The sequence below is a fragment of the Furipterus horrens genome, unplaced genomic scaffold (genome assembly GCF_987537825.1).
Source record: "Furipterus horrens unplaced genomic scaffold, mFurHor1.1.pri manual_scaffold_10, whole genome shotgun sequence".
Classification (NCBI taxonomy): Eukaryota; Metazoa; Chordata; class Mammalia; order Chiroptera; family Furipteridae; genus Furipterus; species Furipterus horrens.
The window spans coordinates 43,414,818-43,433,758 of record NW_028327180.1 but is presented as its reverse complement, the minus strand read 5'-3'; the positions used below and the strand labels follow the sequence as shown (position 1 = coordinate 43,433,758).

The following is an 18,941-nucleotide window of genomic DNA, read 5'->3' as shown; positions in this document are numbered from 1 at the left end:
AATATTGGTCATTCTAAAAAAAAAAAAAAAAATGGAGCCGGAGCCATCATTACCTATGGAGAAGTCACTCTTATGTGGCTCTGTTTGCAACGAAGGGTCACAGTTCCATGAGTTGCCTGATGGCCTCATGGTTAAAATCAGTGTCCCCTTGAAAGGACAGATTCTGACCCCGGCTTGCAGTCACTAAGTCCTGATAGGGCGGGGCCGTGCATCTGTCCAATCAGGGGCGTCCCCCGTACCATCTGTGGGGGCGGTGCTTTGATGATGGCTTGAACTGCTGCCTAGGATCTCCCAGCTCCTGCGGCGTTCTGGATCCTCTGTCGCTTCTCGCAAAGGCCTCAAGTGGCTACAGCACATCCTCTGTGGTTGTGGCCTGAACTTGCCGCGGGAGGGAGTTGTCATGTGGAAGGCAGGGAACCCCAAGTACCAAGAAATGGTGAGTGGGCAGGGGCCAGGTGTCAGGAGACGAGGATGAGGGGCTGGTTGGAACCCGCTGATGGGGAACCGGTCTCCCCGAGATCACTCCGGAGTCTGCGGACCCAAGTCACCCCGGGCGGCAGCCGCCTCCGGCACGCAGCGTCCGAGCTCTACCGGGAGCCGGGCGTACCATCCTATTACTGTGCCCGGTGGCGTTACCCCTCGATTGTGCGGTGGCCACGGGAGGGTCATCGGGACCATCGGGACGCAGCCTCCAGGGTTCTGTGTGGAGGAGTTGTGGTTTCTGGGGTCCCCGGTTCCTCTTCTCTCTTCAGGGGACTAGTTTTCCCCTTGGTTTTACAAATGTTTAGGAAGCAGGGCCTCGAATCCATGACCCCGTCCCCCAGCCTAGCTCCTCCTAGGGCTGGCAGGAAAGCCCTAAATTTCCGGATCTTTTCCCGCATTCCCAGACGCCATCTTCTTCCCCTCTCCAGCTCACAGCATCATGATTAACTATTGGTCCTCCGCACTGCATTTCACACAGACGCAGTGTTCTGTTTATCACTTATGCACTGAGCCGCGGGTGGCTCTTTTCAAAGATTTGTTTTTGTGTATATTTTACATGAGAGGAAAGCAAGGAATAACCACCTGGAATACGTTGTATGAAATCCCCGTGCCTCACCCCCAGAATCTTGCCTGTGGGAATGGACACCCTCGGGAAGGCCGTTGGGTGGATGCTCCTCATGGGAAGCCCCTGGGTGAGGTGTGCTTTCAGTCAGTCCAGGCCAGTACTGCCCCTCCCTACATTTGTCACTTTGAAAAGATTTATTTAGTTTGAACAGTTTTTTAATAAATTAGAGCTTGAGATACAGTAAAAAGTATTTCCAAAGAGGCAAGAAAGAGATGAATTTCAGGAAAATAAAATATTTCATTCTTAGATACATTAGTTAAAAAAATTGCCCCCCCCCCCATGGGTGTAGTAATAGTCTGATGTCCTTATCTTTTGGGTGATTTCAAATGGCATGTAAGGGCTTAGTCTTATAATATCTAGAAGTGTTCCAATATGATTGTTTACAAATCAATTTCTTTTCTTTGACATAATAATTAACTGACATTTATTTCTGATAAGAATAGGTGTTTGTGGGTTTCCTTGTTGAACTAGTAGAAGTCATCTACAACTCTATTTCCTCCTTACACATAAATATTGGGTTTCAGTGATTTTGCTGGATTCTTGTAACACTGGGTTTATGTCTTTTAAAATATATATGGTGTTCCAAAACATTGTGATTGGAAAGCAGAGGCTTGAGGCCAGTGCTCCAAACCAAGCCACCCCTGCCCCCTTGAGGCCTAGCGGTATTTTACATGTTGAGTTTTGCATCCATGACATTGACAAAGTCTGTGTATAAGTACCACCTGCTACCCAATTGTGACACCCGAGAAAGTATGCGAAGGTCCAGAGTTCTGTTTCCTGGACAAAGGGTTTATAATTTGGGAGTTCATTTCTGTTAGACCCTTCAACTGAATCAGGCTGAGAGGTTCCTCACTCGTGGGATGGAAGCCTGGGGGAGGGAGTGCTTCCATGCTTACAGGAGAGAGGAGAGTGTGGAGCTCCCAGAGTTCACTTCTGGGGCTGCTCAGGGGTCACCTGTGGTCCCTCCCCAGGGACTGACCCACTTTAGGGATTCTTGCTCAACCAGGAATGTCTAGACTCCAAGTTTGGGAATGTGTTTATCTTTCTGAATGTGAGTTTTTCTTCTTAACTGTTGGCTGCTTTATATGAGCTGATTTTAATATTTGCACTTCTTTTCATTAGATATCTTTAGCTATTGAATATATCATCAATTAACTGTAGTTTCTTTTAGCAGTACACCATTTTATTCCCTGCGTTCTATGTAAGAATTTTGATTTCTTGGGCTTTGAGAATGTAAGTTGATTGAAAAATAAGTTTATAAGGCAAGAAAATCCTGGAGCCAAACAGAATTTTTGTTTCATTTTAGGCAACAAAATATCAGGCTATGAGATGGGCGTATATAAGTTCTCAGGCACATTTTTCAGTTTAAAATCAGTTTTTGTATCTGCATGTCCCTGGAGAACTTTGATATTTAAAAGACTATTCTATTCTTAGAGCAAATTAATTTCTGTTTGAATTGATATGAGAAAAACAACTCAAGCTCATGTAAATCTTTGAAAATCCTAGTAGGTTTCAGGATTAAATGTAAATCCCTAAACTACTCATTTCTTATAATATCGCCAATGTGAAATAAAGTAAAGAGACAAACTATGTGTCTCATTTTAGTTGTTAGAAAGAGAACTGAAAATTTTTATATTTTATGGTTTGCAGTTCTACACTCATTCATGTTCAAATAATTAAACCTTACAGTGATTTCCTATATAGAAAAGTTAAAATTAAAAGCAGCAAAAATTAATTTAAAATAAATAGTAAAATGTGGTATATATAATTTTTTGTATATTTTAAATAAGCAATGTATATGAAGAATAAAAAATTTACTACTTTTTTGAAGTCTAGTAGTTTTTTAAGATATAAACTAATGAGACTTTGTTGAATATGACATGATTTTCTATGTAAACATCTGAAAGATTCCCAAGATTATTCTGGGAATCCATAAAGAGAGTATAACAAGTTTAATGTATAAATTAGGCAGTTAGAGATTAGCAATAACTAATAATAAATATAACAGTTATTACAATATGCTATAATAAAAGTTAAGTGAATAGTTTCTCTCTCTCTCTGAAAATATCTTCTTGATATGTGAGATGATATAGTGGCTACCTGATGAGATGAATTGAGGTGAATGATGCAGCATAAGACTACTATTGATCTCCTGATCTTTAATTCATTTTGAGTTAATTTTTATATATGGTGTAAGATAGTGGTCCAGTTTCATTCTTTGCATGCGGCGTCCAGTTTTCCGAATACTATCGAAGAGCCTGTCCTTTCCCACTTTATATTCCTGGCTTCTTTGTCATAAATTAATTGACCATATAAACATGGGTTTATTTCTGGACTATTCTCTTTCTCTGATCTATATACCTGTTTTTATGCCACTACCATGTTGTTTTACTTACTGTTGCTTTGTAATATAGTTTGAAATCAGGAAGCATGATGCCTCCCGTTTTGTTCTTCGTTCTCAAGATTTCCTTAGCTATGTGGAATCACCTGTGGTCCCATACAGATTTTATGATTGTTCTATTTCTGTGGGACATGCCATTGGAATTTTGATAGAAACTACACTGAATCTGTAGATTGTAGAGTAGTATGGACATTTTAACAATACTGATTTTTTAAATCCGTGAGTGTGGAATGTCTTTCCATTTATTTGTATCTTTTAAGTTTCTTTTGTCAGTGTCTTGTTATAGTTCAGTATACAGGTCTTTCAATTTCTTGATTATATTTATTCTTTTTGATGAAATTACAAGTAGATTGTTTTCTTAATTTTTCTTTCTTTTTTTAAGTATATTTTATTGATTATATTGTTACAGTAGTTCCAATTTTCCCCTTTGCTGCCCTCTGCCCAGTACTCCCCTTCCCTCCAGCAATCCCACCCCCCTTAGTTCATGTCCATGGGTCATGCATATAAGATCTTTGGCTTCACCCTTTCCTATATTATGCTTAACTTCCTCCTGTCTATTTTGTACCAACCAATTATGCCTCTTAATCCCTGCACCATTTCCCCATTTCTCCCCCTTCCCCCTCCCAGCTGATAACCCTCCAAATGATCCCCATACCTATGATTCTATTCCTATTCTGGCTTGCTCTTTCTTTCTCTTCTCCTTCTGGCACCCCCTGATTCGGATGTTGGCATGTTTAAAGTTATCCCAGAGGTTCCCAGGCCTCTCCTCATTTTTTTGAATTCTTGTTTCCTCATTCTACACTGGTTGACTGTTTTTTCTTCCTTATGTTCCAAATCATTTATTTGAACCCTGGTTTTCTTTCCCTTCACCATTGGTTTTATGTGGAATTTCCTTCGTTTCACTTAGCATAGCCTTCACTTCCTCCCTTTTGCATCTTCCATACTCAAGCATATCTGTCAGGCCTGTGATCATTTTTATCACCAGTGTTTTGAACCCTGCACCTGTTAGGTTTGTTGTCTCATCGTCGCTTAGTTCTCCCGCTGGAATCTTGATCCATCCCCCCTTTTGGGCCATACTTCTCTGTCTCCTCATCTTGACAGGTTCCTGAGTTTGTTTGCCTCTGTCTTAGGTAAAGCTGTCGCTCCTGTTACATTGTAAGGGGCGGAGCCTTAGGGATTTGTCAGTATAGGGCGACCTGTTTCACCACGTAGTGGCACTGTATGTGGGGGAGAGGTCTAAGAAGAAACAATGCCGCTTGCCCAGCACTCGCCCCCCCCTTCCAGGCACCTCTCCCACTGCCGTATGGGACCAGCGCCCCTCTAGCCATTGCCCTGGCCATAGTTCCCAGAATGGGTGGGTCTGTGGACATTTCAGGACCATGGGGGCCCTTTTAAACAAGCAGACTCCGCTGAGAGACCAACAGTTTCTGCCTCCTCCTCAACCCCCACTGGTCTGCACAGTCAGAAGCAATGAGGCTTGATTTTCCCAGCTGCTGGGAGTGTGAGCTGCGTGGTCTGGTGAGGAGCTGGGAACGCTACCCAGGTGTCCCTCCTGACTTTTTTAAATTTGTAACTATGCCTTCCACTGCTGCCACTGCTGCTGCCACCACCACACCATGTCCTCTCTGCCCCAGCTCCACCCCTCCTACCTGTCTGGATGAATATTTCTTCTTTATATCTTTGTTTGTTGGACTTCCATGCAGTTTGATTTTCTGGAACTTCTGGTTGTTTCTGGTTTTGAGGTAGTTGTAGTCCTTCTTAATTGTGGAGGGAAACGCAGCGTGTCTATCTATGCCTCCATCTTGGCCCTCACTTTGTCTCTAATTTTTCTTTCTGATAATTTATTATTAGTGTATAGAAATGTTACAGGTTTTGCAGATTGATTTTGTATCCTGCAGCTTTACTGAATTCACTTATTAGTTCTAAAAGTTTTTTGGTAGAGTCTTCAGGGTTTTTCTATATATAATTGTTTTGTGCTTGTCTCAGCCAATCATAACCAGTGTCATGGTTGTACCAGCCCTAGTGGTTCTTACTATTGCAAGATACCTTTCAGGAATGACCACCAGAAAACTTTGAAAAAAATAAAAGTTTATTACTCATAGAACCTGGAAATTTCACAGCACATCTGAGGCCACAAAGCAAGGTAACAGATAAAGGATGGGGGAGAGCATGCACAGACCCTGGGGTTCTTCTTTTTGGGGGGTGGAGATCAAATGTGGAGGCCTAGGGTCTCACAGGCTCTTTACTGGTGGATTTTAAACAAAAAAAGTGGGAATTTAAAGTGCAGGAAGAGGAAAAATAAATGGTTCAAATGGTCAGTATTCAAAATCAACCAAGATCTCCAAAATAAAGGATCTTCAGTGGTGGGAGGTAGCCTGGCATGTTTCTAATCAATGTGCTTATTGAAGATAGCCCTCTTGAAGTTGATTAATTTTTGATACGGATGCCTCCACAATCAAAGCTTTACATCTGGTACTTACATTACACCCCCCCCCAAAAAAAAGAAAGAAAGAAAAACACTTGTCAGGGCTTACATTATAATAATATTATGCAAATAGTAACAGTTTTATTTCTTCCTTTTTAATATGGATGCCTTTTATTTCTTTTTCTTGCCTAATTACTTTGGCTGAGACTTCTAATACTATGCAATGGGCATCCCAAATCTTGTACAACTTTCCTTGTAATTCCCTCAAAAATCCATTTCCATACCTTCTACCTTCTTTTACTGAAAACATATTTTTTCTTGCATTCAAAGTTGTTTCTCATATTATTCCTAGTAGTTTTAATTACACGTATTAGAATTTCTACCCTTAAAAACCTCAATTTCTAATGACAACTAAGCTATTGTGAAATGTTACATCAATTTTTATTTTTAGATTGGCAAATTTTTAAGTATATTTTATAATTTCAAGAAACATGTGCCTCTTTTAATAGTACAGTCTTTCTCCCTGACTGGTGTGACTCAGCGGGTTGGGTGTCATCCCACAAACTGCAAGGTTGCTGGTTCGAGTCCTGGTCAGGGCATATGCCTGTGCAGGCCAGGTCCCCCATTAGGTGCATGTGAGAGGCAACCAATCAATGTTTCTCTCCCTGTCTTCCTCCCTTCCCCCCTCTCTAAAAAATAAGTAAAAAAATTTTTTAATTTCAACCATGAGACAGGTACAATAAGGCAAAAAGTTCACTAATTTATTACAATTGGAGTAAGTTGGGTTTATTTGTTCAGATGACTAAGGCTTTTACCGTTGTTAGAGAAGACCTTTAAGATTTGTATTTGTCCTTGGCAAACAATGTTTTAATAAGATTTTATAATTACAAGTAACCCATAAAACCACTGTGGACTTCAATGAACTCTTGCAATGTGCAGCTCTTAACCTGTTCTTCCTGGTCAGCAAGAGCCAGGGAACCCTGTTAGGGTTTGACCAAAAGAGCTCTTCTAGCACCTTATCATCTCAGTATGTGTGCTAAATGCTGTTATGAAGCAGCCCTGAGGTTCGTGTGTATAGGATGTCTGTGGAGGTCTAAGTTGTCTTGCTTTTTTAACATGCCGTATCATGCTAAGTTGTCTGAGCCCTAGCTTCTGAATAATGTCCTAGTTCAGTGAAATAGAACAGAGAATGGAAAAACTGAGTCTGTGATAAATATTATAAAAGTTAAAAGTACTACTTCTTTATAAGAATATGTTCATTTAGTCAGCTGGATCTAGCTACTTTTAATGGCCTGCAATATTTCAGGCTGATATGGCTAGCTGATCCTTCTTCAAGTTAGATTTCCACAGGCTGCCTGGACTCTCATGTTTGGTGATGGGAACAGAAGAAAAAGCTTCATTTTTCACTGTTTTTTATTCATTAAAACTTTATGTAGATTTGACCCTATACATATTTGAGTGCTGAGTAAGTAATAAGGAGGTAAGTTTTTCTCACAAGGTAATGATATGCTTTGTTTCATTTGTGTAGCATTTCTGTCATTTCACCAAGGTGCTGTAGACCCTGCCAATAGAAAGCAATAATATTTAAAGTGATCACAGCAAAAATGCATAAATTGTATTCATGATGCTGTTAAATTTAAGAGGAAGTAAGTGCGGATAGAGTAAGTTTCTATTGAGCAAGACATAAAACAAATGTTTGGAGACCACAGAATCATATGTAACTTTCCTATAAATTGAGTTTAAATCCCCAGTGCTGTCAGATTCATGAATCCTACTGTACCCATATTTGCAATGTTTCAGGACTCATTGACCTTTGAAGATGTGGCTGTGAACTTCACCCTGGAGGAGTGGGCTTTACTAGATCCTTCACAGAAGAAACTCTATAGAAATGTGATGCGGGAAACCTACAGGAACCTGGCCTCAATAGGTAGGGATTACAACATTCTTACTTAATTTGTCAATTAGAGAACAGGAATTTTTTCATTACTGCTTTCACTGCATTCCAAAAGTTTTGATATTGTTGCATTGTCATTCTCATTTGCCTCTATATATCTTTTGAGCTCATCTTTTATTTTTTGAACCCATCGTTTTTTTAGTAGCATGTTTAATCTCCTCATTTGTGGGGTGGTTTTGCTTTGTTTTTGCAGTTGATTTCTAATTTCAAAGCATTGTGGTTGGAGACTATATTTGTATGAGTTCAGTCTTCCTGAGTTTGTTGAGGCTAGTTTTGTGTCCCAACACATATATGGTTTATCCTTGAGAATATTCCATGTATACTACAGAAGAATGTATTATCTGATTTTCTAGGATGAAAGGCTCTGTAAATGTCAATAATGTCCATTTGGTCTACTGTATCATTTAGGCTAATATTTCTTTACTGATTTTCTTTTTGTATAATCTATCTAGAGCTGTCAGTGGAGTATTAAGGTCCCCAATTATGATTGTGTTTTTGTCTGTTTCTCCCTTTAGTTCTATGAGTACTTGCTTTACATATTTCATTGCTCCCTGATTGGATGCATATATACTAAGAAGAAGTTATATCATCTTGATGTAGCGTTCTCTTTAGCATTATAAAATGTCCGTCTTTGTCTCTTGTTACCTTTGTTATCTGGAAATCTATTTTGTCTGGTGTAAGTATGGCTACACCTGATTTTCTGTGAATGTTATTTGCTTGGAGAATCATTTTCCACCATTTCACTTTGAAGCTACCTTTGTCTTTGAAGCTTAGATGTATCTCTTGAAGGCAGTATATGGTTAGGTTTTGTTTTTTTGAGCCAATCTGCTACTCTGTACTTCTTTATTGGTGAATTTAGTCCATTTACATTTAGGGTAATTATTAATTGCATGTGGATCTCCTATAACTATTTTATCTTTTTGTTTTCTGATAGCTCTGTGTCCCCATTGGTTCTTTTCCTTTGTGTTCTGTCTGCTTTTCTTTGGTGGTATTCTGTACTTTTTCCGTTTCCTCTTTTTTTAGTTATGTGTCTCAGTTTGGGTTTTTTTGTGTTTGGTTATCTTTTGGTTTATGTAAAAGAAAGTTTCATATATACGTGTATACTGGCCCTTTTTCTTCTGAATGCATTTAATCTCTGTCCCCATTTTCAAAGTCAGACCTTTACCCCCTCCACCTTTATGTTTTGTTGTCACAAATTATCCCTATTATCCCTATTTATGCAATAAATTTACTTCCAACTTGAGTAGATATTGCCTTTATCTTTTTAAAAAGTCCTCACTTAAGGATATGTTTATTGATTTCAGAGAGAGAGGAAGGGAGAGAGAGACAAAGACAGACAGAGAGAGAAACATTGATCGATTGCCTCCAGAATGTGCACTGACTGGGAATCGAACATGCAACCTGGGTATGTGCCCTGTCAAGGGATTGAACCTGCAACCTTTTGGTGTACAGGATGATGCTCCAACCAGCTGAGCCACCCAGCCAGGGCTCTTCCTCTTTGTTAATGTTATTACCTCCTATAACCTTTACGTGCTATTTAAGTATATAGTACCCTATTCTTAAAAAGGGTTGTAATAGCCTACTTCTGTCTGCCTATTAGTGATCTATTCTTTTTAAGTATATTTTATTGATTATATTGTTACAATAGTTCCAATTTTTTCCCCTTTGCTCCCCTTGCCTGTTAATGATCTTACTTGTAGGTTTTATTCTTTGTTTCAGGTAGAATAACCCCCCACTGAGTATTTCGTGCAATGGAGATCCACAAAGTCTTTATTTCTCCTTCATATCTAAAGCATAACTTTGCTAGATATATTATTCTTGGCTGGTAATTTCTTTCAGTAATTTTAATATTTGATTCCACTCTCCTAGCTTGTAGGGTTTCTGCTGAAAAATCCAATGACAATCTAATGGGCTTTCCTTTTTATAGGTTACTGTCTTCTTTTCCCTGGCTGTCTAAGAATTCTTTCTTTCTTGTTAATTTTTAACAGTTTTAATACAATGTGCATTGGAGAAAGTTTTTGGGTTGAGGTAATTAGGTGTTCTGTGTGCTTCTGGATTCAAGGATCTAGCTCTTTCCCATAGATTTGGGAAGTTCTCATTGATTATTTGTCTGACTAAGCTTTCCATTCCCTTCTCCATCTCTTCTTCTGGTATTACTATTATTCTTTCTTTTTTTTTAGTATAATTTCTTGATTATGTTGTTACAGTAGTCCCAATGTTTTTTTCCCTTTGCTCCCCTCCACCCAGTATACCCCTTCCCTCCAGCAATCCCACCCCCCTTAGTTCATGTCCCTGGTCATGGATATAAGTCCTTTGGCTTAACCCTTTCCTATATTATTATTAACTTCCCCCTGCCTATTTTGTACCAACCAATTATGTTTTTTAATCCCTGAACCATTTCCCCATTTCTCCCCCTTCCTCTTCCAGATGATAATCCTCCAATTGATCCCCATACCTATGATTCTGCTCCTATTCTGGTTTGGATTTTGTTTCTATTTTTTAGATTCAGTTGTTGATAGTTGTGAGTTTATTGTCATTTTAGTGTTCATGGTTTTGATCTTCTTTTTCTTAAAAGAGTTCCTTTAACATTTCATATAATAAAGGCTTGGTGAGGATGAAGTCCTTTAGCTTTATCTTGTCTAGGAAGCACTTTATCTATCCTTCCATTCTAAATGATAGCTTTGCTGGGTAATCTTGGTTGTAGGTCCTTGCTTTTCATCACATTGAATACTTCCTGCCAGTCCCTTCTTGCCTGCAAAGTTTCTTTTGAGAAATCAGTTGATAGTCTTATAGGCACCCCTTTGTAAGTAACTCTGCTTTTCTCTGGCTGCTTTTAAGATTCTCTCTTTTATCTTGAACCTTTAGTATTTTAATTATGATGTGTCTTGGTGTGGTCCTTTTTGGGTCTAAGTTGTTTGGGACTCTGTGCTTCCTGGACTTGTATGTCTTATTTCCTTCACCAAATTAGGGAAGTTTTCCTTCATTATTTTTTCACATAAGCTTTCCATTTCTTGCTCTTCCCCTTCTCCTTCTGGCCCCCCTATGATTTGGATGTTGGCACATTTAAAGTTGTCCAGAGGTTTCTAAGCCTCTCCTCATTATTTTCAATTCTTGTTTCCTCATTCTGTACTGGTTTACTGTGTATTTCTTCCTTATGTTCCAAATCATTGACTTGAACCCTGGTTTCCTTCTGTTCACCATGGGTTTTGTGTGGATTTTCCTTTGTTTCATTTAGCATAGCCTTCACTTCTTCCCTTATGCATTCACCATACTTAAGCATATCTGTCAAGCCTGTGAGCATCTTTATCACCAGAGTTTTGAACTCTACATCTGTTAGGTTGGCTATCTCCTTGTCTGTTAGGTTGGCTATCTCCTCATCACTTAGTTCTCCCACTGGAACTTTGATCTTTTCCCTCTTTGGAGCCATACTTCTCTGTCTCTTCATTTTGACAGGCTCCTGTGTTTGTATGCCTCTGTGTCTTAGGTAGAGCTGTTACAGCTGTTCTGTTGTAAGGGGCGGAGCCTTAGGTAGAGACAACCCATTTCACCATGTTGTGGCATTGTATGTGGGGGATGGGGCCTGAGAGGGAACAATGCTGCTTGCTCAGCACTCTCCCCTTTTCCAGGCACTTCTACTTCTGTATGGAACTGGCACCTCTCTAGCTATTGCCCAGGCCATTGTTCCCAGAGTGAGTGGGTCTGCAGATGTTCTAGGACCATGGGGCCCTTTAAACAAGTGAACTCTACTGAGAGACCTGCAGTCTCTTCCTCCACCCCAACCCCCCTGGTTTGCACAGTCAGAAGCAATGAGGCTTTATTTTCCTGGCGCTGGGACGGTGAGGTGTGCACTCTGGTCTGATGCTGGGAGTGCTCCCCAGGTGTCCCTCCCTACTTTTTAAAACGTGACTGCTTTCCGCCAGCCTGCTGTTGCTGCTGCTGCTGCTGCCACCACCACACTGCGTCCTCTCCTCCCCCACTCCGCCCCTCCTACCTGTCTGCATGAGAATTTCTTCTTTATATCTTTGTTGGACTTCCATGCAACTCGATTTTCTGGAACTTCTGGTTGTCTCTAGTTTTGACATAATTGTATTCCTTCTTAGTTGTGGAGGGAGACACAACGTGTCTGTCTAGGCCTCCATCTTGGGTGGAAGTCACTGTTATTCTTATATTGTTCTTTCTGAGGAAGTCAGATAGTTCTTGAAGAACTCTTTCATTTTTTTATGTATTGTTTGATTTTAGAGAGATAGAGGAAAGGAAAAAGAAACATTGATTTGATGTTCCATTTACTTATGCATTCATTGGTTGCTTCTTGTACATGTCCTGACCTGGGATCAAACCCACAACTTTGGCATATTGGGCCAATACTCTAACCAACTGAGCTCCCCAGCCAGGGTGAGCGCTTTCATTTTTTTTTTAATTGAAAAAGAAGAGCCCATTATTTTAATAGATAAAAGGATTTTATTGTAGAAACCTCTAGATTACACTTGGCTTGCTCCCTCCCCTCAAAGTCTGTAACCTGAAGGTTACCTTCTCAGTGAGGCCTTCCACCTTATCCAAAATTGTGATTTCCCCCAGTAATCCCAACCTCTTTGTATTTACCATCTTCTAATCCACTATACATTTTACTTATTGTCTCCTCCCTCTAGAATGCAAATTCCATTGGGCAGGAGTTTTGAGCAAATATTTAATATCTTAATAGTCTGCTGCTACTAGATTTTAAGAGCTTACCTTTTTATCTTTTAAACACATTTTTCTTTTTTCTTTTTTTAATATGTTTTATTGATTATACTGTTACAGTTCTCCCAATTTATTTTCCCTCTACTCCCCTCCACCCAGTGGCCCCCTCCCTCCAGTTGTCCCCCACTTTTAGTCCATGTCCATTGGTTGTGCATATAGTTCTTCTCAACCTCTTCCTGTCTACTCCACTCCCTCCTACTATGCTTCTTAATTCCTGTACCATCTCCCTTCCTTTTTCCCCTTCCCCCTCCTTGCTGACCTCCCCCTTATACGTTCCCCATACCTATAATTCTTTTTCCACTCTCGTTGCCTACTTAGTTTGCCTTTGTTTCGATTCCCTAGCTTCTGTTGTTGGTTGTTGAGATGCAGTTTTCATTTTAAGGTTCATAGTTTTGATCCTCCTTCTTCTAAACAAGTCCCTTTAACATATCATATAATAGTGGTTTGGATCTGATGAACTCCTTCAGTTTTACTTTGTCCTGGAAGCACTTTCTCTGACCTTCTATTCTGAATGACAGTTTCGCTGGATAGAGTAATTGTGGCTATAGGTTTTTGCTTTTCATTCCTTTGAATATTCCTTGCCAGTCTCTTCTTGCCTGCAGGGTCTCCTTTGAGAAATCAGCTGATAGTCTAATTGGGACCCCTTTGTACATAATTCTTTTCTTCTCTCTTGCTGCTTTTAAGATTTTCTCTTTATCTTTAATTTTTGACAATTTGATTATAATGTGTCTTGGAGTGGTTCTCCCTGGGTCCAGTTTTTCTGGAACTCTCTGTACTTCCTGGATCTGTAAATCTATTTCCTTCCCCAAGTTGGGGAAGTTCTGCTTCATTATTTTTTCACATAATTTTTCTATTTCTAGTTCTTCTTCACCCTCTGGCAATCCTATAATTCAAATATCCATTCACTTATAGCTGCCCCAGAGGTTTATGAACCTCTCCTCGTGTTCCTCCCTTTTTGTTTCCTCTTTCTGCACTGGCTGAATGTTTGTTCCTTCCCTATGTTCTGATTTGTTGATTTGATCTCCGGTTTTCATTTCCTCACCACTTGTCTCGTATGTGTTTTTGTTTGTTTCAGTATGACTGGCCTTCATTCCTTCCCTGTCTTGTTCCAAATCTCTGTTAATCTGTAAGCCACCTTATGACTATAGCTCTGAACTGAGCCTCAGTTCAGATTTCCTATTTGCTCATTGGTTAGGTCCTTCATCTGCTGCCTGGTGAGCTGCATCACCAGGATTTCAATCATGGTCTGCTTCATTCTGACAGTTTTCTGTTTACCTTTGCTTCCTGGGCAGGCTGTAGGGGGCCGCTCTGTGGCGCTTTGTTGTGGGGCAGGGATCCAAGATGGATTCCTGCCATTACTCTCCGCTGAGAGACCAGGAGTCTCTTTCTCCGTCCCAACGCCCTCTGGGCCTCACAGTTGGAGGCAATGGGTGTCTGCTTTCCCCAGTGTTGGAATCGCGAGCTGATGGGTCTCGACTGCAGCCGGGATTGTTCCCCTGGTGTTTCTTGCAGTCCCGCCGCTATCCCCGCTGCTAGCACAGACAGCACTCCCTGACTTTTCCGTTCAGGTTTCTCCCCTCCTACCCATCCAGACAAGCACCGCTGGTTTATACTTTATACTTTGGGCTTCCATGTAGTTTTATTTTCTGGAATTTCTGGTTATCTTTGGTTTTGAGGTAGTTGTATTCCTACTTAGTTGTGGAGGGAGACAGAGTGTATCAATCTAAGCCTCCATCTTGGACGGAAGTCTCCTCTTTCATTTTTTTAATGCTCGTCTCTTTTTTCTCTGTGTCATTTCTGGGTTTCTATCTTACATATCACTGATTCTTTCCTCCATCTGGTCAGCTCTGTTTCCTAAACTCACATTTTCATTCTTTACCTCTTTTACTGAGTTCTTCATCTCCAGAATTTGTTTGATTCTTTTTTAGTTTTAATCTCTTTGGTAAAGTACTCTTTTTGTTCACTGATATTATTTCTGAGTTCATTAAACTGCCTATCTGTGTTTTCTTATAACTCATTGAGTTTTTTCAGAACTGCAATCTTGAATTCTCTGTCATTTAAATCACATATTCTCATGCCTTTTAGTTTATTTTCTGAAGGTTTTTCATTTTCTTTCTAAGCTGCCTTGTTACCTTGGTTATTCATGGTATTTGATGGATTTTTTCTATGTCTAGGCATGTATGTATGAGCAGCACTTCTCTAATAGATTGATAAGAAGTGTTTCTATCATTTTCTAATAGGTGGCGCTGCAGCACAAGATTTTTTGTTCTCATGTACTGCTCTGGCTTTTCAGATTTCTTAATAGTGGTGGAAAATGTGTTCCCTAGGAAAGTGGGCCTTTCCTCTGTGTTCAGTTCACCTTGGTAATGAAATCTCAGTGCTGTCCCCTGCAGCCCAACACTGCAGAAATGCAGCCGTGATGGGGGGTGGGGGTGGTGAGCTGGGGGGACCTGGCTGCTGCTTTGGTTGCTTTGCTTTCCCAGGAATGGTGACTGGCAAATCTTAGCAGCTTGCTGCCCTCTGTGTCTGCACCTGACCTTGGAAAAAATGTTTCTGAAGTACCAGTTCTCAGGTTTGCAGATAATGTGCTCTGTAACCCAATACTCACTGCTATCGCTGCTTCTGGGGCCTGCTGCTAGCTCTGGGAAGATGAAGATGAGGAGAGCATGAGGGCAGGCAGCCAGACTCCATGGCTTTGTTTCTCTGTCTGGAATGCCGATTGCCAGGCATCCGTGGCTACACCTCTGTGCTTCATCCCTGCCCAGGTCACTGGGTTCAGCTGCAGCATGTACTGCCCACTCCTGCAGGATTCTCACTAAATCCCTTTGTTCCTCCCTGCTGAAGGGAGTGCCAGTGACAATCTGATTTCCTCTTCCAGACTGTGAGCACTGGGCTCCATCCCTGGCACCATCTCAGCTTCTCCCTTCCCATCCCCTCAGTTTGTTCCCACTTGCCCACCTTCGTATGTTTCATTACTCGGGTCTCTCAGACATGTTTGTGCACTGAACAGGGAATCCTTTGTTGAATTATAGCTGTTCAAGTTGTAGAAACTGTGAGGGGAAAGACCAAGAGGACCTCTCACACCACCATTCCTCTGACCAAGAGCAAATAGTTCTTGTATATCAGTATTGTTTCAACGTGTGGAAAAATGAATATATTAGTAAATAAACTAAGCATGGCTACAGCTCATCATGAACCTAGAATCTAATCACTTTTCTCCAATTTATAATAATTTGGAATTATTTTTCTAGGTCTGCATTTAGGGGAAAAATGGGAAGATCATAACATTGAAAATCAGTACAAAAGCCAAGGGAGAAAACTAAGGTGAGTCACTCAATAGACAGCATTGTTCCACATAAGAATTCTAGAATGTCATGAATTTTTAAAAATAAATAAAACTCCTACTTCAAATTTATTTACCCTTCACCTCATATATTAATATCGTTCTTTCATAACAGCTATGCTCAAGTCCTCTTACAGAGCATTCAGTATATTGAAATAATTCAGAAAGGACAGAAAACCTTCACTTTTGTTGTAAATTATAAAAATGTAATTCCAATACCCTACTAATAAATAGGACATTAACAAAGACATCATTAATAATGTGCTTTTCATTTTTTTACAGAAGTCATATGGTAGAAAAATTCTATGAAAACAAAGAAGGTAATCAGTGTGGAGAAACCATCAGCCAGATTCTAAATCTTAATCTGAACAAGAAAACTTTTCCTGGAGTAAAACCATTTAAATGTAGTGTGTGTGGAAAAGCCTTTGTGCGTCCTTCATCCCTTAACAGACACATCAGATCTCACATTGGATCCAAACCTTATGAGTTTCACGAATATGAAGAGAAGCCATTTAAGTGTAAGGAATGTGGGAAAGCTTTCAGTTACCACAAATCTGTTTATAGACACGAAAGGACTCACACTGGGGAGAAACCCTATGAATGCAAGGAATGTGGGAAAGCCTTTATGTGGCTCACAACCTTTCGAAGACACATGATAACACACACTGGAGATGCTCCTTATAAATGTAAGGAATGTGGGAAAGCCTTTAGTTGTTCCACTTCATTTCGAGCACATGAAAGAACTCACACTGGAGAGAAACCCTATGAATGTAAACAGTGTGGTAAATCTCTGAGATCTCCTCTAGGTTTACAAATACATGAACGAAACCACACTGGAGAAAAACCCTATGAATGTAAGCTGTGTGGGAAAGCCCTCAGTTGTCCCAGTTCTTTTCGAAGACATGAAAGGACTCACACTGCAGAGAAACAATATGAATGTAAACAGTGTGACAAAACCTTCAGTTCTCCTCTTGGCTTACGGATACATGAAAGAATTCACACTGGAGAAAAACCCTATGAATGTAAGGAGTGTGGTAAAGCCTTCATTTCTCTCTCAAGCATTCGAACACACATGATAACACACACAGGAGATGGCCCTTATAAATGTAAGCAGTGTGGTAAAGCTCTCAGTTGTCCCAGTTCTTTTCGATCACATGAAAGGACTCACACTGGAGAAAAGCCTTATGAATGTAAACAGTGTGGTAAAACCTTCAGCTGGCCCAGTTCCTTTCGAATACATGAAAGAACACACACTGGAGAGAAACCCTATGAATGTACAGAATGTGGGAAAACCTTTATTTATCGTACAACCTTTCAAGGACACATGAGAAAGCATACTGGAGAGAAACCCTATAAATGTAAAGAATGTGGGAAAGCCTTCATATCTCCCTCAAGTGTTCGAACACACATGATAGTGCATACTGGAGATGGGCCTTATAAATGTAAGGAATGTGGGAAAGCCTTTAATTTTCCCAGTTCATTTCGAATACATGAAAGAACTCACACTGGAGAGAAGCCCTATGAATGTAAAGAATGTGGTAGAGCCTTCAGTTGTTACACATCCTTTCGAACACATGAAAATACTCATACTGGAGAGAAACCCTTTGAATGTAAAGAATGTGGAAAAGCCTTCACTTATCGTACTACCTTTCGCGGACATGTGAGAATGCACACTGGAGAGAAACCATACAAATGTAAAGAATGTGGGAAAGCCTTTAGCCGTCCCAGTTCCTTTAGGAGGCATGAGAGAACTCATACTGCATGAAAACCTCTTAAATATAAACTATGGAAAAGACATCAGTTGGCCTTCATCCTTACATGTGAAAGCTCCCACTGGAATGAAACTCTGAATATAAGTAATATGAGAAAGCCTGATACAAATTAATTTATGTATAGTGGTCCAGAAAACTATTAATATGGAAGAACCATTATAAAACTTATAAGTATACCCTGTATCAGTGCTTCATTTTTAAAGTGGACCTCTGAACTGTGGGTATTTACTACTTCCACAAATGAACATTATTGAGGAAATACTCTTTAAGCAATGCTACATATGATTAAGAGGGATTTTCTTTTTAAATCAGTTAACATTTTTTTCTTTCCATTTTGGAGACTGATCTACAGGTAAATTGAAGCATATTTCTAACATGCAGGCAGGTTTAATTTTTATGTTTCCATTGTTTTGTAAATAAGTCATTGGTAAATGATATTTTGGCATTGGCATTTTCCTACTGGCCTCCTGTGCCAAGTACTGTGTATCCCTTACCCATTATATAGTCCACATTTCTAATGAGAAAACCTAGTTTTTTGTTTTGGCCAGAAGACCCTTATTTAATTTTTCTTGCTAATAACAGATGGCATAATTTTGTAAGTATTGCAAATTTATCATAGAGTCTGGTGTGAATGACAATGTGCAGGGTTTATGGGTGCTGACCTCCTGCACAGTTGAAAATCTGAGTATAACTACAGTCAGCCCTCTGCATACACAGATTCCCAGCTGCAGAGTTGATGTTTGGACTGTGTGGGTCACTTGAAAAAAATCCATGAATAAGTGGATCTGTACAATTCCAACCCATGTTCTTCAAGGGTCAACTGTATTTACATCTTCTGCTATTTGCTCTTTGTCATTCCTTTGGGATAGGACTTGAATAATACTTTGTATTAAGATAGACCTATTATTGGACAATAAAATGTAGAGTTAGAGATGGCTCTCCTAAATTGTGTTTTGTCACCTGGGTAATGTGACATTTTCTAGGATCTGTTTCTTTTATGGTTCCATGTTAGAATAAACCAAAAGCCTCACTTGTGTGAGATTTGGAGTACAGAAGAACAGGAGGCAGTAGTCAGGTTTTGGAGCCACCATACAGGCAGGGAGACAGATCCACAGCAGCTTTAAGGACACCTACTTCCAACCTATTTGTCTGACTCCTTCTCTTCCAGTCAAGAGTATCCTCAAGACCACAATCAACAGCA

At 40.0% G+C, this 18,941-nt stretch overlaps 1 protein-coding gene across 1 annotated transcript; it reads left to right on the top strand.

The window, feature by feature from the left end:
• Positions 1–259: 259 nt before the first annotated feature.
• Positions 260–17,796, top strand: LOC149999890 (uncharacterized). The gene is made up of 4 exons (XM_090289655.1): positions 260–436; positions 7,735–7,861; positions 15,877–15,949; positions 16,251–17,796. The coding sequence occupies exons 1-4, from the start codon at positions 401–403 to the stop codon at positions 17,731–17,733; spliced, it is 1,719 nt and encodes a 572-aa protein (XP_090145781.1). The 5' UTR covers positions 260–400; the 3' UTR covers positions 17,734–17,796.
• The last annotated feature ends 1,145 nt before the right edge of the window (positions 17,797–18,941 follow it).